Source organism: Rhinoderma darwinii, chromosome 1 (genome assembly GCF_050947455.1).
Source record: "Rhinoderma darwinii isolate aRhiDar2 chromosome 1, aRhiDar2.hap1, whole genome shotgun sequence".
NCBI lineage: Eukaryota > Metazoa > Chordata > Amphibia > Anura > Rhinodermatidae > Rhinoderma > Rhinoderma darwinii.
The window spans coordinates 266,025,747-266,050,856 of record NC_134687.1 but is presented as its reverse complement, the minus strand read 5'-3'; the positions used below and the strand labels follow the sequence as shown (position 1 = coordinate 266,050,856).

The following is a 25,110-nucleotide window of genomic DNA, read 5'->3' as shown; positions in this document are numbered from 1 at the left end:
AAGAGAAGTCCTATTTGAGTTTGAGAAATTCTGATTCAGCTTCAGGTGTCCAATTTTTTGTATCAATACCTTTTTGGTGAGGGCTGAAATATGGTATGAACGTTCAATAGTAATGGGCAAATCCCAGAAAACGTTGAATTGCTTTGAGTACTCAACCTCTTCCCCTTGCATGCGTTCTGGGAAAGCCATTTTTTTTTTCTATCATCAAATTCAAAGAGCTGTATATTTTTATATATTTTTTTGTCTACATATCTGTATGAGGACTTGTATTTTGCGGGAAAAGTTGTCTTTTTCCAGGGCACCATTTTGTGGTACATATAATTTTTTGATTAACTTTCATTGGAGGGGATAGAAAAAAAAACATTCTGCCATTGTTTTATGCTTTTTTAATTTATGCCATTCATCATGCGGTTTAACCCCTTAATGACCAGGCCATTTTGCACGTTAATGACCAAGGATGTTTTTTTTTTTTTCACGGTCGCATTCCAAGAGTCGTAACTTTTTTTTTATTCCGTCGACATAGCCATATAAGGGCTTGTTTTTTGCGGGACGAGTTGTATTTTGTAATTGTATCATTTTTAGATGCTTATAATATATTGATTAACTTTTATTAACTTTATTTTAGGAGAGAATTGAAAATAAGCAGCTATTCCAGCATTAATTTTCACGTTATAAATTTACGCCGTTTACTATGCAGCGTAAATAACATGTTAATTTTATTCTATGGGTCGGCACGATTACGGGGATACCAAATATGTAAAGGTTTTATATGTTTTCCTACGTTTGCACAATAAAAACCCTTTTAGAAAAAAATTACTTGTTTTTGCATCGCCGCATTCCAAGAGCCGTAATTTTTTTATTTTTCCGTCGATGTAGCCGTATGTGGGCTTGATTTTTGGGGGCCAATGTGTAGTTTTCATTAGTACTATTTTGGGGTACATAGGACTTATAGATTAACTTTTATTTTATTTTTTATGGGGGGCATGGGAGAAAAGAGAGAATTTTGCCGTTGTTTTTTGCGTTTTTTTTTTACGCTGTTCATCTGGCGGTTTAATTAATGTGTTCATTTTATTGGTCAAGTCGTTACGATCGTGGGGATACTATATATGTGTATGTGTTATTTGTTTTGACACTTTTACTAAATAAAACTACTTTTTGGGCAGTTTTATTTGATTTTGACTGTAATTTTTTTTTATATTTTTTCACAAACTTTATTTAACTGATTTACATTTTTGTTTTAGTCCCACCAGGGGACTTCACTATGCGATCTGTTGATCGCATATATAATGCTTTGGTACACTTAGTATACCAAAGCATTATTGCCTGTCAGTGTAAAACTGACAGGCAACCTGTTAGGTCATGCCTCTGGCTCCCTCCCTCTGTCAAACACATTAGATGTCGCTGTCACTATTGACAGCGTCATTTAATGGGTTAAACTGCTGGAATCGGAGCGCGCTTCGATTCCAGCAGGAGCCAGGCCGTGTATAACAGCCGTGCTCCTGCCGCTGATCGCGTGGGTACAGTGGCAGTACCCGGGCCATCACAGGACGGATATATCCGTCCTCCTGCGCGATCTAGCAGCTGCAGAGGACGGATATATCCGTCCTTCGGCGTTAAGGGGTTAAATATCATGCTACTCAATCGAATGCTGCAGCAGTCACATGGACTTAAGCGTTATTACAGGAGACCAGTCTGCGCTCAGAACATAGGGACACGCCACCTTGACAATGCCCGGGTGGTAAGTTTAAACTTTTTTCATTCCTGCAGTATTTCCGCAGCGGACGTGCCGCCCGAAAAACTGCACCACAATTTGGTGTGGTTTTTCGGGCGGACTTCCCTTCAGTTTCCAGGATGGATACGCTGTGTACTTTTACATCTTACTTTTACATTTTACTTTTGTATCTGGCCTGTGTGTTCCTACCATTAGTATACTGAAGCATTATTGCCTGCCAGTGTTAGGGTATGTTCACACGTGCAGGTCCATTACGGCTGAAATTACGGAGCCGTTTTCAGGAGAAAACAGCTTCTGAATTTCAGACGTAATGGCATGTGCAGGCGTTTTTCGCAGTGTCCATTACGGACGTAATTGGAGCTGTTTTTCAATGGAGTCAATGAAAAATGGCTCCAATTACGTCTCAAGAAGTGACATGCACTTCTTTGACGCGGGCATCTTTTTACTCACCGTCTTTTGACAGCGGCGCGTAAAACAACATCCAGTGTGCACAGAACATCATAACCCCATTGATTTCAATGGGCAGATGTTTGCCGGCGCTTTGGAGCCGTATTTTCGGACGTAATTCGAGGTGTAAAACGTCCGTAAATAGGGTGTGCGAACATACCCTTAAGGTGCATTCGCACAGTGCAGTTTAACTGCGTTTTTTGGTGGAAAACCGCACACAAAAGCGCATGCATTTTTACTGCGATTTACTAAATTGATGCAAATCACGGTAAAAACACATGCATTTTTTGGTGTGGTTTTCGGCTGCACGCCAAAAAACATGGCAAAACCGCACTTTGTGAATACCCTCTAAGGCCGGATTCACACAAGCGTGTGCGTTTTGCGCGCGCAAAAGGTCTATAAAAGCTTCGTGTATCATCACCATATGATGCGTAACTGCCTGATTTTCGCGCAGCTGCCATCATGATGACACTCTGTTTTTATGTTTGTAAACAGAAAAGCACGTGGTGCTTTTCTGTTTTCATAGTTCATTCATAGTTTTGACTACTGTAGCGCGCATCACTTCAATGGGTGCGTGATGCTCAAAAAATGGGCAAATATAGGACATGTCGTGAGTATTACGCAGCGGACATACGCTGCGTGAAAATCACAGACAGTCTGAATGGCCCCATTGACTAACATAGGTCCGTGCGACGCGCACGAAAATCATGCGCGTAGCACGGACCTATTATACGTTCGTCTGAATAAGCCCTAAGACTGACAGGCAGTCTATTAGGCCATGCATGCGGCACGACCTAATAGGCATATAGTCAGGGTCGCTGATGAGTGACAGAGTGAGCCTCCTCCCTCTGCAAACTACTTAGATGCCGCGCACCCACTCCAGCCTGCACGGGACACCCGTGCAGGACTTAGACTTTGCCGCTGTGAAAAGGCGGCAGCCTTCGACCCATTAGTGACTGCCGCGAAAACGAATATCGGTGGTCACTAAAGGGTTAAGGGCATGGCCACTTAAGAACTGCAGACAACTTAGCAGGATCAATATCTGATCAAAAATTATATATCCAAGGCAGGACAAACTGGCATTATTTAAACTTTACATAACGATGATTCTCTCTAAGGCCTCATTTACACGAGCGTGTGCGTTTTGCGCGCGTAAAAAACGCAGCGTTTTGCGTGTGCAAAAGGCACTTGACAGCTCCATGTGTCATCCGTGTATGATGCGCGGCTGCGTGATTTTCGCGCAGCCGCCATCATAGAGATGAGGCTAGCCGACGTCAGTCACTGTCCATGGTGCTGAAAGAGTTAACTGATCGGCAGTAACTCTTTCAGCACCCTCGACAGTGAATTCCGGTCACCATATCGAGTAACCTGTTTAAAAAAAAAGAGGTTCGTACTTACCGAGAACTTCCCGGCCGTTGCCTTGGTGACGCGTCCTTGGTGACGCGCCTCTCTTGACATCTGGCCCCACCTCCCTGGATGACGCGGCAGTCCATGTGACCGCTGCAGCCTGTGCTTGGCTTGTGATTGGCTGCAGCTGTCACTTGGACTGAATTGTCATCCCGGGAGGTCAGACTGGAGGAAGAATCCAGGAGTTTTATTGGTAAGTCAGAACTTTTTTTTTTTACACGTTCACGTATATTGGAATCGGAAGTCACTGTGCAGGGTGCTGAACCAGTTTAACTATTTCAGCACCCTGGACAGTGACTGTCTCCTGACGTCGCGTCCCGCAACATTTTTTGCCGGGTTCGGCCAAAACGAGTTCAACCCGGTGAAGTTCGGTTCGCTCATCTCTAAGACACTCCTTTTGGATGTTTGTAAACAGAAAAGCACGTGGTGCTTTTCTGTTTACATTCAGAGTTTGACAGCTCTTGCGCGAATCACGCAGTTCGCACGGAAGTGCTTCCGTGCGACCTTCGTGGTTTTCACGCACCCATTGACTTCAATGGGTGCGCTATGCGCGAAAAACGCACGATTATAGAACATGTCGTGAGTTTTACGCAATGCACTCGCGCTGCGCAAAATTCACGCATCGTCTGCACTTCCCCATAGAGTAATATAGGTGCGTACGACACGCGTGAAAAGCACGCGCGTCGCACGCGCGTATATTACGCTCGTGTAAATGAGGCCTAAGGCTGAGTTCACACGACCTATTTTCAGGCGTAAACGAGGCGTATTATGCCTCGTTTTACGCCTGAAAATAGGGCTCCAATACGTCGGCAAACATCTGCCCATTCATTTGAATGGGTTTGCCGACGTATTGTGCAGACGACCTGTAATTTACGCGTCGTCGTTTGACAGCTGTCAAACGACGACGCGTAAATTGACTGCCTCGGCAAAGAAGTGCAAGGCACTTCTTTGCAACGTAATTTGAGCCGTTCTTCATTGAACTCAATGAAGAGCAGCTCAAGATATACGAGGGTCACAGACGCCTCGTATATTACGAGGAGGAGCATTTACGGCTGAAACGACGCAGCTGTTTTCTTCTGAAAACAGTCTGTCATTTCAGCCGTAAATGCCTGCTATCGTGTGCACTTACCCTAAGAATATCATCCAGATAAATAACATCACAGATGTGTATAAAAGATCACTGAAGATATAATTTACAAGTTCTTGAAAGAATGCAGGAAGAGTACTAAGGCTGGGTTCACACTACCTATTTTCAGATGTAAACGAGGCGTATTATGTCTCGTTTTACGTCTGAAAATAAGGCTACAATACGTCGGCAAATATCTGCCCATTCATTTGAATAGGTTTGCCGACGTACTGTGCAGACAACCTGTCATTTACGCGTCGTCGTTTGACAGCTGTCAAACGACGACGCGTTAAAATACAGCCTCGTCAAAAGAAGTGCAGGACACTTCTTTCAGACGTAATTTGAGCCGTTCTTCATTGAACTCAATGAAGAGCAGCTCAAAATTTACGGCTGTCATAAAAGCCTCGCAAAATGCGAGGAGGAGCAATTACGTCTGAAACGAGGCAGCTGTTTTCTCCTGAAAACAGTCTGTCTTTTCAGACGTAAAAGCCTTCTATCGTGTGCACATACCCTAAGGGTATGTTCACACGCTGAGAGGCAGTTACGTGTGAAAAGACAGACTGTTAACAGCTGCCTCGTTTCACACGTAAATGCTCCTCCTCGTAATTTACGAGGCGTCTGGGACGCTCGTAAACCTTGAGCCATGCTTCATTGATTTCAATGAAGAACGGCTCAAATTACGTGGCAAAGAAGTGCCCTGCACTTCTTTGCCGAGGCAGTAAATTTACGGGTCGTCGTTTGACAGCTGTCAAACGACGACTCGTAAATAACAGGTCGTCTGCACAGTACGTCGGCAAACCCATTCAAATGAATGGGCAGATGTTTGCCGACGTATTGTAGCCATATTTTCAGACGTAAAACGAGGCATAATACGCCTCGTATACGTCTGAAATTTGGCCGTGTGAACATACCCTTAGGCTAAAGGGCATGATCAGATAGTCAAAATGTCCATCTCTCCTGTTAAATACGGTTTTCCACTCATTGCCCTCACATAAAGGGATTAGATTGTAATCACCCCGTAAGATTGTTCACACAGAGTTTTTTGGCCAAAAAACCCCCGAAATCGCCTCTCATTGATTTCAATGGGAGGCAGAGGCGCTTTTTTCTCACTCACGCTTTTAGCCGCTTGCGGGAAACAGAAGCGACATGCTCTTTCTTCCCGCGGTTCTGTCTCTGACCTCTCATTGATATCAATGGGAGGCAGAGAAAGTGTTTTCCGCTGCGTTTTTTGCCTGCGGCGCTCAATGGCGGCAGCCGAAACACGCAGCAAAAACCGTGGGAAGAAAGCGCAGGCACGTCAAAATGTGCCACAAAATTCCTGAAAGAATTTTGAGGCAGTTTTTTTTATGCCTACAAAATACTCCATGTGAACAGGGCCTTACTTGGTAAAACTGTTAATCCCTTGTAAATGGTGAAAAAGCTCAAAAATCAATGGCAGTGAATATTTTTTTTTACTGAGATACAAGGTCTTAGGGTATGTTTACACGGCTTATTTACGGACGTAGTTCGGGCGTTTTACGTCTCGATTTACGTCCGAAAATGTGCCTCGATAGCGTTGGCAAACATCTGCCCATTCATTAGAATGGGTTTTACGATGTTCTGTGCACACGGTCATTTTTTTTACGCCCCGCTGTCAAAGAAGTGCCTGTCACTTCTTCAGACGTAAATGGAGCCGTTTTCCATGGACTCCATGGAAAACTAGCTCCATTTAAGGTCCGTAATGGACGCAGCAAAAAGCGCCTCAACATGCCATTATGGCTGAAATTACGGAGCTGTTTTCTCCTGAAAACAGCCCCGTAATTTCAGCCGTTACGGACGCTGCCATGTGAACATACCCTCAGAGTTCTGTCTTTTTTCTCAACAAAGAAAAGCAACAGGTCCAGCTGGAGAAGAAGATTTGTGGTTGAATCCCGTCTCCAAATTTTCCTTAACCCATTGGCGACATCTCACGTTACTGTACGTGTCAGTGATGGAGCAGGTTCAGAAGCTGAACCTGCTCCATCATCAGCGATTGTCAGGTGTATTTTACAGCTGACACTCTGATGTAATGGCAGGGACCAGACCGGGGTCCGATTCCCTCCAATTAACCCCTTGACGGGGGTGCCGATGGTTACTATGGGCTCCCGGCTGCCAAGCACAGAAGCATTTTAGGTCCCGCCCAGAGACGGGACCTAACAGGCTTGCCGTGAGTGTATAATTGACAGCTTTAATACACTCCACTATGTAGGTAGTGCAGTGAATTACAATATCAATCAGGTCTCTAGGCCTTCAAGTCCCCTAGTGGGACAAACAAAAAAGTTAATAACATTTTTGTATCAAAATAAAAATAAAAAGTTTCAAGTTAAAGAAACAAAAAACGCCTTTTTTCCCATAATAAATATGTTATTATAGGAAAAAAATGAAAACACAAAAAAGTACACATATTTGGTATAGCCGCATCCGTAATGGCCCCAACTATAAAACTATAACATTATATTTCCCGCACGGTGAACGGCGTACATTTTTTGGGGAAAAAAACAATGCCAGAACGCAGTTTTTTGTTCACCTCATCTCCCCAAAAAATTGGAATAAATAGTAATTAAAAAGTCGCATGTAACCGAAAATGGTACCAGTAGAAGCTACAGCTCGCCCCGCGAAAGACATAAGCCCTTACACAGTCTTTTCTACGCAAAAATAAAAAAGTTATGGCTCTTAGAATATGGCAACACAAAAAATTATACAAATTAAACTCTTCCCGCGCTACGTCGCAACTGTACGTCCTAGAGAGAGGTTGCTTCCCGCACCAGGACGTACAGTTGCGGACCGGTTCCCGACGCACACTGTCCTAACGGACAGTGTACGGGAACCGGGAGGTCAGCTGTTCCCGACACTCCAGTCTTGCCACTCAGCGAACCATCGCTGCTGATTTTGGCAATTAACGCCTTAAATGCGGTGACCAATTGTGATCGCCGCATTTAAGGGCCAGTTCACACAGAGTTTTTATACAAGTTTTTTGCCGCATAAACCGCGTCGGAAAACGCGCCAAAAAACGGCCGAAAATGCCTCTCATTGATTTCAATGGTAGGCGGAGACATGCCCTATCTTCAAGGCGTTTACGCCTCTGACCTCCCATTGACATCAATGGGAGGCAGAGAAAGCGTATTTCGCAGCATTTTATGCCCGTGGCGCTCAATAGCCGCCGGCAAAAAAACACAGCGAAAAACGCCACGAAAATCTGCGTACAGGCAGAGTTAAATCTGCCTCAAAATTCTAAACTTTTGAGGCAGATTTTCTGCCTGCAAAAAACTCTGTGTGAAACCAGCCTAATTAGGCTGTGTTCACACGGAGTTTTTTGCAGGAGGAAAATTCCTCTTGCAAAAACTGGTCCAGACGTTTTTTGCACAGTGGTTTGACTCGTTAAAACACTCGTCAAGGTGTTTTTTTACCCTTTCTGACTGATTAAAATGGGGTTTTGGAGGCGGAAACCGCCTCAAGATGGGTCATGTCGCTTCTTTTTACCGTGACGAGGTTTTTTTTACACGCGGTAAAAAAACTCGTCCAACTCCCATTGAAATCAAAGGGAGGCATTTTCGGGCGTTTTTTGACGAGTTTTGCGGAGCGGTTTCCGCGCCAAAAAACTTGTCAAAAAAACTCAGTGTGAACAAGGCCTTAAAGAGTTATTTTCAGGCGTTTTTTTGAGGCGTTTTTCATAGTGTTCAATGGAAAATCAGCTCCAAAAAACGCCTCAAGAAATGACATGCTACTTCTTTTTACGGAGCGTCTTTTTACGCTCCGTTTTTTAAAAGAGAAACGTAAAAAGGCGCCCCGTATGCTGTTTTTCCCATTTATTTTAGTGGGCAGATGTTTGTAGGCATTCAGCTTCCGTTTTTTCAGGCGTTTTTCGAGGCATAAACGCCCCGAAATATGCCTGAAACAGGAAGCCTAGGGAGAAAAAAAAAAAAACAGTTGCTGGAAGGGGAGGAGGAGGTGGTAAAAAAAGAAGAAAATTATGTGACTGACCCCACGTATATCTATGAAGTAAATGCTCCTGCACCTTATTCGGAATCAGGTAAATAATAAGGGTATAAGGGCAATAAAGGCCTCAAATGGTAAATTGATCACAGATACTACAGAAATTTTGGACCAGTTTGTTAAATATTTTTCTGATATATGCACCTCGAAATTAAAAGTGGCAAAGAACAAATTGAAATATACGTTAGACAGGCTGGTTTGCCATCCATTAGTTGTCTGGAAAAAGAGTTACTTAACTGGTTCAGGACCGGGCTATTTTGATCCTTCAGGACCAGACACCGTTTAGTCCTTTTTAGCACTCGTTAGTTAAACGGCTATAACTTTTTTATTTGTTGGGCTAGCGACGTGATTTTTGCATTGTTGTTTCCGTAGACAATGCAGGTTTATTCTTTTTATCATTTTTATGCACACACTTTTTGCTATTTTAGAATTTTTAGGCTTAAAGTCTGAAAATAATAGTAAAAAATAATCTTTTTTACTATTTAGATATTTTTTTCTGGTAATAACATCGTCATTGTCTACCGTAAATTTTAATATATTAGATGTCTATTTTAGGGTAATTCGCACAGGGCTAGCTTTACGACAATGATTGGTGGGGAAAACATTTTTTTTGGGGGTGGGTATTTTATGTGTATTATTATTTCTTTTTTTGCACTTTATTTTACTTTTATTTTTTTATTACTATGGTCTGTCCCTCAAAGGTCAGAAAATACCTTTGGGGGACTTTTTTATTTACACCATGTTTTTCCACTGTAACTGGGCTGCAACTGGGGCTGCACAGGGGAAATCAGCCCTCTAAGGGTATGTTCACACGGCCAAATTTCAGACGTATACGAGGCGTATTATGCCTCGTTTTACGTCTGAAAATAGGGCTGCAATACGTCGGCAAACATCTGGCCATTCATTTGAATGGGTTTGCCGACGTACTGTGCAGACGACCTGTTATTTACGCGTCGTCGTTTGACAGCTGTCAAACGACGACTCGTAAAAATACAGCCTCGTCAAAAGAAGTGCAGGACACTTCTTTCAGACGTTTTTGGAGCTGTTTTCTCATAGACTCCAATGAAAACAGCTCCAAAAACGAGTTGGTAAAAAAATGAGTTGGTAAAAATGCGAGTTGGTAAAAAACGTCTGAAAAGCAGGGTCTGTTTTCCCTTGAAAACAGCTCTGGATTTTCAGACGTTTTGGTTGACTACGTGTGAACATACCCTTATAGTGACTATTGTCACTAATAGGCTGCCGCTGCCTCTATTCATATACACAGCGCTCATTGAGTGCTGTGTAAAAGAGATCAGAGAAGATAGCAGTGAAAACTGCTTCTATCTTCTCTTCGGGGTCCCTGGCAGTCACTGACTGCCGGAGACCCGACATCCAGTTGCAAGCTAAAACCCGTGCCGTAAATAGTCTCTGGCGCGGGTTTGAAGGACCCTGACCGTTGGCCGTAAATACACAGCCAGCGGTCGGGAACCGGTTAAGGAAAATATAAGTAAAGAAGCGCTAGAAGATGCCCTAAAGGACATGGCCGCAAGTAAGGCCTCAGGTTTAGACTGTCTCCCAATTGAGATATATAAGGAATATTCAGAGATACTAGGAAAAGAATGACTGGATATCCTGGAAGAAGCTATACAAGTAACACATTTGCCTTCTTCTATGAGAGGAAGCGTTGGTAATTCTTATTCATAATTTTTTTTACAGAAATGGATGTGTATCGACCAATTTCCTTAATTAATTCAGACATAAAGGTATTCGCCAAGGTCCTTGCCAGGAGAGTACAAAAGGTTCTTAAAAATGTTATATATGAAGATCAGACAGGATTCATGGTAGGGAATTCAACAGATATTAATATAAGGTGACTCTTCTTACAGAGTGAGGTAGAGGTTGAGGAGGAGAGGGTGAATCTGTCTTTAGATGCCAATAAAGCCTTTGATTCAGTTGAATGGTGTTTTTTTGTGGGTGACTATGAAGGCAACAGGCTTTGGCAATAAATTCATAGGTTGGATTCAGTTATTATATACTGGTCCTATGGCGAGAATATCAATAAATGGTAGAATTTCTGAATCCTTTGAGATCACTAGAGGTACTAGACAGGGCTGCCCTCTCTCCCCTCTTCTATTCGCCTTAGCAAAAGAGTCATTGGCTGCATATGTTAGAAAAGATCTAGAGGTAAAAGGTATAAAGATTAGTGAGAATGAGCAAAGGATATCATCAGTTCAAATCAATCAATTGAAAGAGGTCTCACAATTAATTGGAGTAAGTCAAATTTGATGTGTTTGGGGGTTCATATTGACCCAAAAATATACCAATAAAAATAGTTGAAGAAGGGGAGACCTTTAAATATTTGGTTGTCCAGATATCGCATAAGATTGAGGAATACATAAGGTATAATGTAATTCCCTTGGTTTCTTCTCTTAGGAGTATGATAAAGGTTTGGAAAAAAAATAATTAATATATGGATGGGAGGATAGCTTTTTTGAAAATGGTTGTTCTCCCCTTCTTATTGTATATTCGGAATAATAGTCCAGTATGGATTCCTGAAAAAGTCTTCAAACGAATTGAAAGTTTAGTAAAAGATCTGGTTTGGAGGGGAAAACAGCTTAAAATTAAGTGGGAAGTGCTAGGGTATGTGCACACGGTAACAGGCTTTTACGTCTGAAATGACAGACTGTTTTCATGAGAAAACAGCTGCCTCGTTTCAGACGTAAAAGCTCCTCCTCGCATTTTGCGAGGCTTCTCTGACAGTTGTAAATTTTGAGCTGTGCTTCATTGAGTTCAATGAAGAACGGCTCAAATTACGTCTGTAATTTGTAAAGTGTCCTGCACTTCTTTTGACGAGGCTGTATTTTTACGTGTCGTCGTTTGACAACTGTCAAACGACGACGCGTAAATAACAGGTCGTCTGCACAGTACGTCGGCAAACCCATTCAAATGAATGGGCAGATGTTTGCCGACGTATTGTAGCCCTATTTTCAGACGTAAAACGAGGCATAATACGCCTCGTTTACGTCTGAAAATAGGTCGTGTGAACGCAGCCTACGGCTGAATGGGTTTGCCGACGTACTGTTATTTACGCGTCGTCGTTTGACAGCTGTCAAACGACGACGCGTAAAAATACAGCCTCGTCAAAAGAAGTGCAGGACACTTCTTTGGACGTTTTTGGAGCTGTTTTCTCATAGACTCCAATGAAAACAGCTCCAAAAACGGACGTAAAAAACGCCGCGAAAACGGCGCGAATAACGCCGCGAAAAATGCGAGTTGGTCAAAAAACGTCTGAAAAGCAGGGTCTGTTTTCCCTTGAAAACAGCTCTGGATTTTCAGACGTTTTTGGTCACTACGTGTGCACATACCCTTAGGGTATGTTCACACGGCGGGGGTCCGTAACGGCTGAAATTACGGGGATGTTTCAGCCTGAAAACATCCCCGTAATTTCAGCCGTACCGGCATGTGCAGGCGCTTGAACGCCGCGTCAATTACGGCCGTAATTAGCGCTGCTATTCATTGGAGTCAATGAATAGCGGCTCCAATTACGGCCAAAGAAGTGACAGGTCACTTCTTTGACGCGGGCGTCTAGTTACGCGCCGTCATTTGACAGCGGCGCGTAAATATACGCCTCGTGTGAACAGACAAACGTCTGCCCATTGCTTTCAATGGGCAGATGTTTGTCAGCGCTATTGAGGCGCTATTTTCAGACGTAATTCGGGGCCAAAACGCCCGAATTACGTCCGTAAATAGGCCGTGTGAACATACCCTTACAGAGAGCGGAGAAGCAGGGTCGTTTGGCTCTCCCAAATATTAGACTGTATTTTCTCTATGGTCAGAGTACATATTTCGTTATGTCAGAAATAGTAAAGTTAAGTAAATTGTATATTACTTCTAAATAAGCTTTGTATGGTAATTATGATATGGTGGAAATTTTGGAAACAATGATATTGGGAGATTTACTCTTTAAAAATAATTTAATATTTGTCCTAATGCATAAGGTTTGGGTTAAGATCAAGTCCATTTTTTAAATCAAAGGGTTTATAGAGCATTTGCCTGTATGGGGAAATAAAAAATTAACGCATGCAGTTTTTCAAAATGAGGGCAGTTATTAGTTGGAAATGGGGATATAGAAGGTGATGCATTTTTTTCAGGGTAACTGGCTTAAATCACTGGTTGAGCTAAAAAGGGAATTTACCATAGGTCAAAAGGCATGGTTTGATTATGCCCAACTTAACAGCATATTTGAAGAAAAATTTTTTTCGCAAATTTGAAATGTAGTAGATTAGCGCTGATTAATCTGTGGGAAAAATTTGCTAATAAAAAGAGGTTACTTGCGAAAGTTTATGAAGAGAATAAAACCATGCTTTGCAGCCATGGGAGAAAGAGCTGGGGTATATTTCTAATAGTCAATGGGATAGAATTGATAAATCATCAACCAGTATATCCCCGAGCTTTGATTATAGAATTCTCAGTTTTACATGATTCATAGACTATATTTTTCCAAAGTTAAACTTGCTAAATTTGACAAAAATGAGAAAAGATAATTGTCCAAAATGTTTGCAGGTAAAGCAGGTTTTCCTGCATATGTTGTTGGAATGTAAATTAATTCTGGAAGGAGGTGTTGAATATGATTGAGGGAGTCTATGACATCGAGATATCCAGGAACCCCTTGGTCTGTATTTTGGGGGATATAGAAATTAAGTTCAAATTCAGTAACGTTAATCAAAAAATTATAGCAGTCGGTAAAAAAACTTCTGTAGTACATGTATATGCCCGATTTCCCCAAATAAGTCCATGTAGCTTCAATTTTGTAGTAGGGCTGTTGGAGTTGAAAAAAAATGCACAAAAATCTCAAGTTAAATAAAAGGATTAAATATTTGAATATCTGGGATGTATGGGAAAAAATGGTATTAAACCGATGAGATGTCTGTGTTTTGGTTTTTTTCGTATTAAGTGTGTTACTTTGGTTTCAATGTGTCTCTCTTGATAGACGGTATGTGGAAATTTGATGTATAATATTTATATATATATATATATATATATATATATACACGCACACATACTACCCCAGACAATTTTGTGTTTTCCATGAAAACTCACACTTATATTTATCAAATGAGTTGCAAAATGACTAGAAAATATAGTCAAGACATTGACAAGGTGAGAAATAATGATTTTTATTTGAAATGAGAATGGTCCATTTGCATCTATTACAGCATTGCAAACCTTTGGCATTCTAGCTGTTAATTTGCTGAGGTAATTGGGAGAAATTTCACCCCATGCTTCCAGAAGCCCCTCCCACAAGTTGGATTGGCTTGATGGGCACTTCTTTCGTACCATACGGTCAAGCTGCTCCCACAACAGCTCTATGGGGTTGAGATCTGGTGACTGCACTGGCCACTCCATTACAGATAGAATACCAGCTGCCTGCTTCTTCCCTAAATAGTTCTTGCATAATTTGGAGGTGTGCTTTGGGTCATTGTCCTGTTGTAGGATGAAATTGGCTACAATCAAGCGCTGTCCACAGGGTATGGCATGGCGTTGCAAAATGGAGTGATAGCCTTCCTTATTCAAAATACCTTTTACCCTGTACAAATCTCCCACTTTACCAGCACCAAAGCAACCCCAGACCATCACATTACCTCCACCATGCTTGACAGATGGCGTCAGGCACTCTTCCAGCATCTTTTCAGTTGTTCTGCGTCTCACAAATGTTCTTTTGTGTGATCCAAACACCTCAAACTTCGATTCGTCTGTCCATAACACTTTTTTCCAATCTTCCTCTGTGCAATGTCTGTGTGCTTTTGCCCATATTAATCTTTTCCTTTTATTAGCCAGTCTGAGATATGGCTTTTTCTTTGCCACTCTGCCCTGAAGAACAGCATCCCGGAGTCGCCTCTTCACTGTAGACGTTGACACTATCGTTTTGCGTGTACTATTTAATGAAGCTGCCAGTTGAGGACCTGTGAGGCATCTATTTCTCAAACTAGAGACTCTAATGTACTTGTCTTGTTGCTCAGTGTTGCAGCGGGGCCTCCCACTTCTCTTTCTACTCTGGTTAGAGCTTGTTTGTGCTGTCCTCTGAAGGGAGTAGTACACACCCTTGTAGGAAATCTTCAGTTTCTTGGCAATTTCTCGCATAGAATAGACTTCATTTCTAAGAACAAGAATAGACTGTCGAGTTTCACATGAAAGCTCTCTTTTTCTAGCCATTTGGAGAGTTTAAATCAAACCCACAAATGTAATGCTCCAGATTCTCAACTAGCTCAAAGGAAGGTCAGTTTTATAGCTCCTCTAAACAACAAAACTGTTTACAGCGGTGCTAACATAATTGCACAAGGGTTTTCAAGTGTTTTCTAACAATCCATTAGCCTTCTAACACAGTTAGCAAACACAATGTACCATTAGAACGCTGGAGTGATGGTTGCTGGAAATGGGCCTCTATACACCTATGTAGATATTGCATTAAAAACCAGACGTTTGCAGCTAGAATAGTAATTTACCACATTAACAATGTATAGAGTGTATTTCTGATTAATTTAATGTTATCTTCATTGAAAAAAAACTGTGCTTTTCTTTAAGAAATAAGGTAATTTCTAAGTGACCCTAAACTTTTGAACGGTAGTGTGTGTGCGTGTGTGCGTGTGTGCGTGCGTGTGTGCGTGTAAATTATTAAATAATAAAAAAGACTTACAAAAAAAAAAAGATAAACAGCTGTAAGTTACAGTTCTTGCATAGAAGATGAGCGATCTCAGGAGAGCTCATCAGCCTCTTTTACAGTGATGCCAATAGACGTCTCTGTAGATTAAGCATCTACACTGCCTGCAAGACGGTGGTCGGTCGTTAAGGTGTTAATAAACAGGATTTATAATCCAGTAGGTGGGCCTTCATTTCTGAGGCCTGTGTTTGAATCCAATAGCACACTTGCACCACCTGTGGGATATTTCTAAAAACAGCAGAATCTCAGCAATAAATATTAATTTGTGTTTCTCTGGTAAAACCTTTTCTGTGTTGCAGAAAAAGAAATAGAATAAAATAGAATTTCTGCAAAAAAAAAATTACATTTGCAAATTTTAGGGTATCTTCACACACAGTGTTTTCAGGTGTATGTTGGGACGTTTACGCCTCGAAAAACGCCTGACAAAACGGAAGCTGAATGCTTACAAAATTGAAGTCTTTTTACGCCGCAATTTAAAAAAACGGAGCATAAAAAATACGCTCATGAAAAGGAGTGCAAGTCACTTAAGGCGTTTTTTGGAGCTGATTTTCCATTGAACACTATGAAAAAATGCCTCAAAAGAAGCTCCAAATTAAAAGAAGCTTCATTTTCAGCTTCAAAAACGCCTGAAAATCAGAGGCTGTTTTCTCTGAAAACAGCTCTGTATTTTCAGACGTTTTTTGTTGTGTTTGAACATACCCTAACTCTTCACTTTGCTTTAATGCTCTGGACGGGGATTCTCACATTACACAGCCCCTAACGTCACTGTCCATATATGGACAGTGACATTAGGGGCTGTGTAATGAGAGAATCCCCGGCCAGAGTATTGGCAACGCTCTGGCCGGGATTCTGCTCTTAGAGGGAGCCCGTGACGTCACTGTCCATATATGGACAGTGATGTTAGGGGCTGTGTAATGTGAGAATCCCCGTCCAGAGCATTGGAATGTAGGGAAATCCGATACTGGAGAAGCCCCTGATGTTACTGTCCATATATGGGCAGTGATGTCATCGGCTTCTCCAGTCCCAGACTCCCTAGTTAAAAGCCCCTGATATCACAGGGGCTTTGTACAATGTGTCATAAGAAAATAATCTCAGAATCACTGGCATAAGTAAAACCATTCCAAAGTTCTAATCACATAAAGTGACATATGTCAGATTTTAAAAAAAAATGGGTTGTGTCCACAAGGCCAAATCTGGTTGTGTCTCCAACTTCTCACACATTGGTTTTTCTAGTTTTACACATTCCTGATACCATGTCACAGAGGACAGTTACACTTTTACTTAAAGATTTGTTATGTTTTTTACCCCTTGAATAGTCTTACCTTAAACAGTAAACAGCCTTTCACAAGGTTCACCAAAATAAATCTCATGAATTCTTCCACAAATAATTACATTTGTGAAATTAAGTAAGTCAAATTTAGTGGTTACTTAAAGCAGAAAAATTAACAATAACCTTATATATATATTTTTATTTCCTTATTTTTCAGCACACCGATATGGACCATGACCTTCTTTTAAATGTGATTACCTGGGTTGGAATCCTGCTTTCTCTTGTTTGTCTTCTGATATGTATTTTTACATTTTGCTTCTTCCGTGGCCTTCAAAGTGACCGGAACACAATTCATAAAAATCTTTGTATTAGTCTTTTTGTAGCAGAACTTCTGTTTTTAATTGGAATCAACCGCACTGATCAACCGGTAAGTATTTTTTTTAGTATCACCATATTGCCGCTAAATATTGTAGCAAATTTTTTTTTATAACAAAATCATTCACCTTAATATTTGTGGGCAATGTCAAGGATCCTCTGTAATAGAACTGAATTGCTAATGCATAAATTATAAAAAAAAAAAAAAAAAAAAAAAAGTGTACCAGATGGAATATATTTGCTAATAATGTATTTACAAGTAATTACCGGAAGAATTAAATAATTTTTTTAGTTAACCATATAATTTTGATAATAAGTCATGTATTGCTACTCAATAATGATGATAATGATGATGCTCAGTAGCTACAAAATCAGATATTGCTCCTATGCTTGTTCATTGGTAGATATATTTGCTATACCCTGGATTTGTAAAGCTATGAGAACTTCCTCATAGGTTATTATGAAATATATTATTTGCTAGAATTGTTTTTTACATAGTTTCCTAGCCTTGTGTAGGCAATGGCAGGATTTTTTAAGCCTTCCTGTACCAGTTTCAGCAACATGTCTCTCCTTGCTTTCTAATGACATTTACTCCTATCTTTAACCCATTAGTGACCGCCCCATAGTGTTTTTACGGCGGCCACTAACAGGCTTTATTGCGATGCAGCAGCCTTTTTACGGCGCCGCATCGGAATAAATAAATAGAGCAGGGAGCCGTTAAAGCTGGGAGCAGCCCTGCTCGAACGGGCGAGATCGATATCAGTATCGATCTCGCTCGTTTAACACTTCAGATGTGGCACTCAACAGCAAGCACCGCATCTTAGTATTTTTGGAGAGAGGGAGGGAGCTCCCTCTCTCACCCCACCGGCACCCTGCGTGTGATCGCAGGGTGTCGGTGTCTTCTATGGCAGCCGGGGGCTAATTAAGGCCACCAGGTCTGCACCAGTTAATGCCTGCTAGGCCATGCCAGAGGGATGACCTAGCAGATGCCTGTCCGTTTTACACGGACAGGCAGTAATACACTGCAATACAGAAGTATTGCAGTGTATTATAAAAGTGATTGGACGATCGCTTAGTGAAGTCCCTTAGTGGGACTGGTAAAAAAAAAAAAATGTACAAAAAATAGATTATTAAAGTTAAAAAAAAAATAAAATATATGATTTTACCGTGTAAAAGTAATTACAAAATCTATATAAATTTGGTATTGTTGCAATAGTAACAACCCGCTAAGTAAAGTTATTGTGTTATTTATACCACACGTTAAACGGCGTGAATTTGGGTCGCAAAAAAAGTGTGGCGAAATTGCGTTTTTCTATTACACCCCCAAAAAAAGTTAATAAAAGTTAATGAATAAATTATATGTACCCCAAAAATAGTGGTATTAAAAAACACAACTTATCCCGCAAAAAACAAGACCTTATACAGCTAGTTATAGCTCTTGGAATGCGACAATGGGAAAACATAAAAAATAGCTTGGTCATTAAGGTTTAAAGTAGGCTGGTCATTAAAGGGTTAATGGGGTTGTCAACAAGTGTTTTTAATAAGTGTGATAGTGGTGATTTGGTGGAAGGTATGAATTTAAAAAGAATCATCACCTCTCCTGACATGTCTATTTTAATAAATACATGTATTCCCCATGAAATAACAATTTGGAAACATTTTCTACGCAGAACCATTCCTCTGTTATTCTTCCTAGAAATTTCTGAATACATTTACATGTTATGGTTAGTCTATTGTCAGTTAAGACACCATAATAGATTGAGATTCATTTGAGGAGTATATTAGTCGTAGAGAAAAATAGGAAGGCAAATCCAGGGAATGTTAGGTTTCCATACACAGTGGAGGTCAAGTTATGTTGTATCTTTAGGTATTTAGAAAAATCTGACTTGGAGAGGTGACATGTTAAAGTAAGATACAACAAGGAATACATGATCCTGTAATCAAATAAATCTCCAATTGTTTTTTTGCCTTTGCTTCCCAATTGGAAAAGTAAATTTTCAAGATCATTGTATACATGTAGCTTATTGGCAGATGAGTTATGCCAATTTTCCCAGAATTGGAGTCTCTATGAATATATTTATCATGAGCTGATTGAGTGGCTTTGATAATCACAATGAGTAGGAGTATAGATATCTGTTGACACAATAATGGGCCAAAATATATATTAGACTGAAATCTTAAATGGGAATTTCAAATGATACCCCCAGTGAATTTATCCAGATCCAAATCATAGGTTATATCGATACTGTATATCGGAGAGAAGTAAGACACAGACACCATGCTTGTATACTCAAATATACTCCTCTGACTTTATTTACAAAAGCAATTACAATAATATATTTTGAAAAAGGAGTAGCTTGATTCCAGCCAATCGTTTACAATATGTTGTTGATTTTAATTTAGCCAATAGCATACAATGACAATAGGTTTGTCCTGAACCAATCATAGGCTTAGAAGACTTTTTAAATGTAAAACCATGATTTCCCAAAATATACCATGTTATAGATGCTAAGAGTCACCGTCCCCCCTCATCAAGGCTAAGAGTCAAACTACCCCCTCCCTTACTGTAAACAAAACTATTCTCCAGACAGTAAGGCTATGTTCACACAGAGTTTTTTGCAGGCAGAAAATTTTAATCTGTTTGCCCGCCGTTTGCCGCGGTTTTCACGGCGGTTTTTGCCCACGGCCACTGAGCGCCACGGGCAAAAAATGCTGCGAAATACGCTTTCTCTGCCTCCCATTGATGTCATTGGGAGGTCAGAGACGTAAACGCCCGAAGATAGGGCATGTCCCTTCTTTTTCCCGCGAGACGTTTGTTCCGCTCGCGGAATGGGAAGCATTTTCGGACGTTTTTTGGCGCGTTTTCCGACTGTTTCTGCATCAAAAAAACGTGTCTAAAAGCTCAGTTTGTACTGGCCCTAAAAGTTAATAGGCTCCTTTTCACACACAAGACGGGTAAATATTTATCTATATTCTTCATAGCAAGAAAGACTAAACATAAACATGCAGCTCAGGAACACAAAAACATAAAATTGTTTCAGACAATTTGCTGTATTCGCTTTAAAGCAATATGACTTTATTAACCACAAATAAGATTCTTCAGGCTACAAGATGGATTTCAAATATCTAAGATGGAGTCTACGCAAAATGTAATAATTTAACCCGGTAGTGAACGCCCATTAGTGTTTTTACGGCGGCCACTAACAGGCTTTATCCCGATGCATTAGCCTTTTTATGGCGCTGCATCGGAATAAACAGAGCAGGGAGCCGTTAAATCTCCCTGTTCTCAGCTGCCAGCTGCCAGAGGGAGCTGAGAGAAGGGAGCAGCCCTACTCTAACGGGCAAGATTGATATCCGTATCGATCTTGCCCATTTTACCCCTCACATGCGTCGCTCAATAGCGTGAGCCACATCTGAGTGGTTTTGGAGAGGGAGGGAGATCCCTCTCTCACTCACCCCACCGACATGCTGTGTAAGATTGCAGGGTGTCGGTGTCTTCTATGGCAGCTATCGTCTACATCGTCTCATTCAAAGAGCTATAACTTTTTTTAATTTTTGCGTTGAAATAGCTGTTTAAGTGCTTATTTTTTGCAGGACAAGTTGTATTTTGTAATAGCACCATTTTGGGGTACATATAATTTATTGATTAACTTTTATTAACTTTTTTTGCGGGGTAATAGAAAAAAAAACAGCAATTTTGCCACTCTTTTTTTTTGTGTCCTTAATTTACACCATTTACCGTGTAGTCTAAATAACAATAACTTTATTCAGCGGCTCGTTACAATTGCAACGATACCAAAGTCTTATGTTTTACTACTTTTACACAGAAAAAACAGTTTTTTAAAAATTATTTGTTTGTGTGTCTCCATATTTGAAGAGCCATAACCATTTTGGAGTACATGCAACATTTTGATCACTTTTTATCAGATTTTTTTTAAGGCAGGATGAACAAAAAACAGCAATTCTTGCATTGGTATTGTTTTATTTTATTTTTTACAGGGTATGCCGAGCGGGTTAAATAACTTAATAGCTTTATAGTTGGAGTTGTTACGGACGCAGCAATACCAATTATGTGTATCTTTTTTTCTTTTTTTTTTCATAATAAAGCATTTTGTAAGGGGAAAAAGTGGGTTTTTCATTTTTTTCCTTTGGGTTTTTAATTTATTTATTTATGTAACTTTATTAAACTTTTTTTATTAGTCCCACTAGGGGACTACACTATGTGATTATCCAATCGCTTTTAGAATATACTGCAATACGTCTGTACCTAGAAAAGGTGTAGCTACTGGGTAAATTTTATTTTATTTTGCACTTGGTTTTACACTTTACAGTGGGATTTGTACCTGTAACAGCTACTCCCCACAGAAATATTCAGATACCATATATTTTATCTGAAAAATGTCTTAAACCACTTTTTACCTTATTTGATTTGTATTACCTGGGAAGGTCTCTCAAGGTCTCTCTGTGGGTGGCGGGTATTATAAGGTTGGCACCGGTCTGCCAGGACTGTTCTGTAGGCAAATCAAACAGCTCTAACAGAATTTAGCAGCTGTAATTCCTGGGACATACCAATTAGATCTTATCAAATTGATCCTTGCATCTTGGAGGCATATGTGGAGCCATACACCATCAATACAACTACCATCAAGAGTGCCTTTGGTGCTACCGGTTTACCATCCTTTATCTGTCCACATTCCATTAGAATCTGGTTTTCATGCCTTCTGCTCCTAGTTGGACACTTCCTATGAAAAACAATATTTTTGACACATAATCATTAATTGATCTTAATTACGTATTTAAGTTGAAGAAAAACATTAACAAATGACCACTGAGAAGCTATCATTTACTCAGTTCTAACACACTGCTACACCTTTTATCTGACACATGCCTCCAATAGTCTAATTCTAAGGCTTGCTGATCCATAACTTTACTTAAAACGAAACTAAAACGTAACCTCCATATTTAAACCTGCTGATATCTTAGCTATTGTGCAGCACCAGTTTAATACTTGGAGTAAAAGCTGTTCCCCTGTTACTTACACACACTTCACTGAATATTTTCTTGGCCGTATTCTTTGCAGCGGGGAAGATACTGGCCATGCTTCAGGCCACCCTGAGAACAGCTCTACACATACAAGTACATATTCATACACACCTACCTTGTGTAGTTGTATGTTCTGCAGTCACTGGAACAGGTAATCTGGCCAGGGTGCACTTTTCATAGGTACCTTTGCTGTTTTACCTATGTCATACTGTGCGCATATAATGCAGGCTGCTGCAACCCTAGTGTTGGCCTTATTGAATCCAGGGGCATGCCAATTTTCTGATACCTGGCTGCACATATTCTGCTTGCCAGGTGTGCCATCTCTTATGTTCTCAAATGGCTTACCCGATGATCCAACAAAGTTCCTACTACCAATGGGCGCATATTCATGGGCAAATGCCATAAGCGTACCTAAAGTCAGTGTAAATGTTGGCTGTCTTACCTTTTGGCTGTTATGGAATTGCTATGCAAACGATTCCCCAAAGGTTGCAGGAGACTGCCGGGAGTGAGCATGCAAATGAATCCGCAACTTCGAATCTGTCACAACTCTGATCGACATAGTCTAAGGCTACTCTATGGTTTTCGCCAGAGCCAACCACAAGGCAGGATGGTTTTTGCTGCATAGAATCCAGGTTGTCTTAGCAGAGTTCAGTGTTGGATAAGAGGTGCAATACAGGCAAACCTGAACAGGATAACCAGACAGCCTGAGGGTAAATGGAAAATCCAAATCAGAAAGCAAGTAGATATCAGGTATAGCAGAGGTCAAAAGCAACCGGGAGCAGATTTTCAAAATCAGTAAACAAGGGGTTATCCAGAGACAAGCCAAGGTCAGTTTCCAAGAAGTCCAGAAGTCAGAGGTATAGGGTACTGTCAGAAGCTTGATCAAAACACCTGAAGACAAGTAAATCACAAGCAAAGAACAAGTGGAGTAAGCCAGGTTTAAATACTACACCCTTACCTCTAATAGGGAGAAAGACAGAGAAGAGAGATAGGCTCAAAGTAAAACCAGAACTGCCCAGAAGCCAGACCAGTAGTCAAGGTGATCTTAAAGGAACAGACATTTCCTAACATTACCAGGTTACAAGCCTCAGCAAGCACCTTCAGCTCCGCTTCTTGAACAGAACAAGAAGGTGGGAGTGGTCTCTCTATGATTTACCCCATGCATCGTAACTATCGTGTATCCTGTCTTGTACATACTGTATATGATATGGATGAACTATTGTTCAAAGGTGGACTCTTATTTATTCTCAAAAATAATTACTAAATGTTATATACACTACCGTTCAAATGTTTGGGGTCACCCAGACAATTTTGTGTTTTCCATGAAAACTCACACTTATATTTATCAAATGAGTTGCAAAATGACTAGAAAATATAGTCAAGATATTGACAAGGTTAGAAATAATGATTTTTATTTGAAATAATAATTTTCTCCTTCAAACTTTGCTTTCGTCAAAGAATGCTCCATTTGCAGCAATTACAGCATTGCAGACCTTTGGCATTCTAGCTGTTAATTTGCTGAGGTAATCGGGAGAAATTTCACCCCATGCTTCCAGAAGCCCCTCCCACAAGTTGGATTGGCTTGATGGGCACTTCTTGCATACCATACGGTCAAGCTGCTCCCACAACAGCTCTATGGGGTTGAGATCTGGTGACTGCGCTGGCCACTCCATTAAAAATAGAATATCAGCTGCCTGCTTCTTCCCTAAATAGTTCTTGCATAATTTGGAGGTGTGCTTTGGGTCATTGTCCTGTTGTAGGATGAAATTGGGTCCAATCAAGCGCTATCCACAGGGTATGGCATGACCTTGCAAAATGCAGTGATGGCCTTCCTTATTCAAAATCCCTTTTACCTTGTACAAATCTCCCACTTTACCAGCACCAAAGCAACCCCAGACCATCACATTACCTCCACCATGCTTGACAGATGGCGTCAGGCACTCTTCCAGCATCTTTTCAGTTGTTCTGCGTCTCACAAATGTTCTTCTGTGTGATCCAAACACCTCAAACTTCGATTCGTCTTTCCAGAACACTTTTTTCCAATCTTCCACTGTCCAATGTCTGTGTGCTTTTGCCCATATTAATCTTTTCCTTTTATTAGCCAGTCTCAGATATGGCTTTTTCTTTGCCACTCTGCCCTGAAGGCCAGCATCCCAGAGTCGCCTCTTCACTGTAGACGTTGACACTGGCGTTTTGCGGGTACTATTTAATGAAGCTGCCAGTTGAGGACCTGTGAGGCGTCTATTTCTCAAACTAGAGACTCTAATGTACTTGTCTTGTTGCTCAGTTGTGCAGTGGGGCCTCCCACTTCTCTTTCTACTCTGGTTAGAGCCTGTTTGTGCTGTCCTCTGAAGGGAGTAGTACACATCGTTGTAGGAAATCTTCAGTTTCTTGGCAATTTCTAAGAACAAGAATAGACTGTCGAGTTTCACATGAAAGCTCTCTTTTTCTAGCCATTTTGGAGAGTTTAATCGAACCCACAAATGTAATGCTCCAGATTCTCAACTAGCTCAAAGGAAGGTCAGTTTTAGAGCTCCTCTAATCAAGGGTTTTCAAGTGTTTTCTAGTCATCCATTAGCCTTCTAACACAGTTAGCAAACACAATGTACCATTAGAACACTGGAGTGATGGTTGCTGGAAATGGGCCTCTATACACCTATGTAGATATTGCATTAAAAACCAGACGTTTGCAGCTAGAATAGTCATTTAGCACATTAACAATGTATAGAGTGTATTTCTGATTAATGTTATCTTCAGTGAAAAAAAACTGTGCTTTTCTTGCAAAAATAAGGAAATTTCTAAGTGACCCTAAACTTTTGAACGGTAGTGTACTTCTCCACTCTAATTTTATAATCCAGAACCCCACCCCCATCAGGTCCTATAGATGCCTGATTAATACCACAAACACAAAAAACATATTTTACTAAAATCTGGCATAAAACCAACAATGCTCAGGTAATTTTCACCTCCTTCCCATCTAAATCTGTAAAGACTCATCTCTG

The 25,110-nt window shown here is 40.7% G+C and overlaps 1 protein-coding gene across 9 annotated transcripts in view; it reads left to right on the top strand.

Annotated features, from left to right (window-relative positions):
- The window catches only part of ADGRL3 (adhesion G protein-coupled receptor L3), a 2,099,109-nt gene that overhangs the window by 971,349 nt on the left and 1,102,650 nt on the right, over positions 1-25,110 (top strand). For all 9 annotated transcript variants that reach the window (XM_075863876.1, XM_075863871.1, XM_075863866.1 and 6 more), the window contains exon 16: positions 16,908-17,117. In XM_075863876.1, coding sequence (XP_075719991.1) covers positions 16,908-17,117 — 210 coding nt within the window. The remainder of the gene's footprint in view (positions 1-16,907; positions 17,118-25,110) is intronic.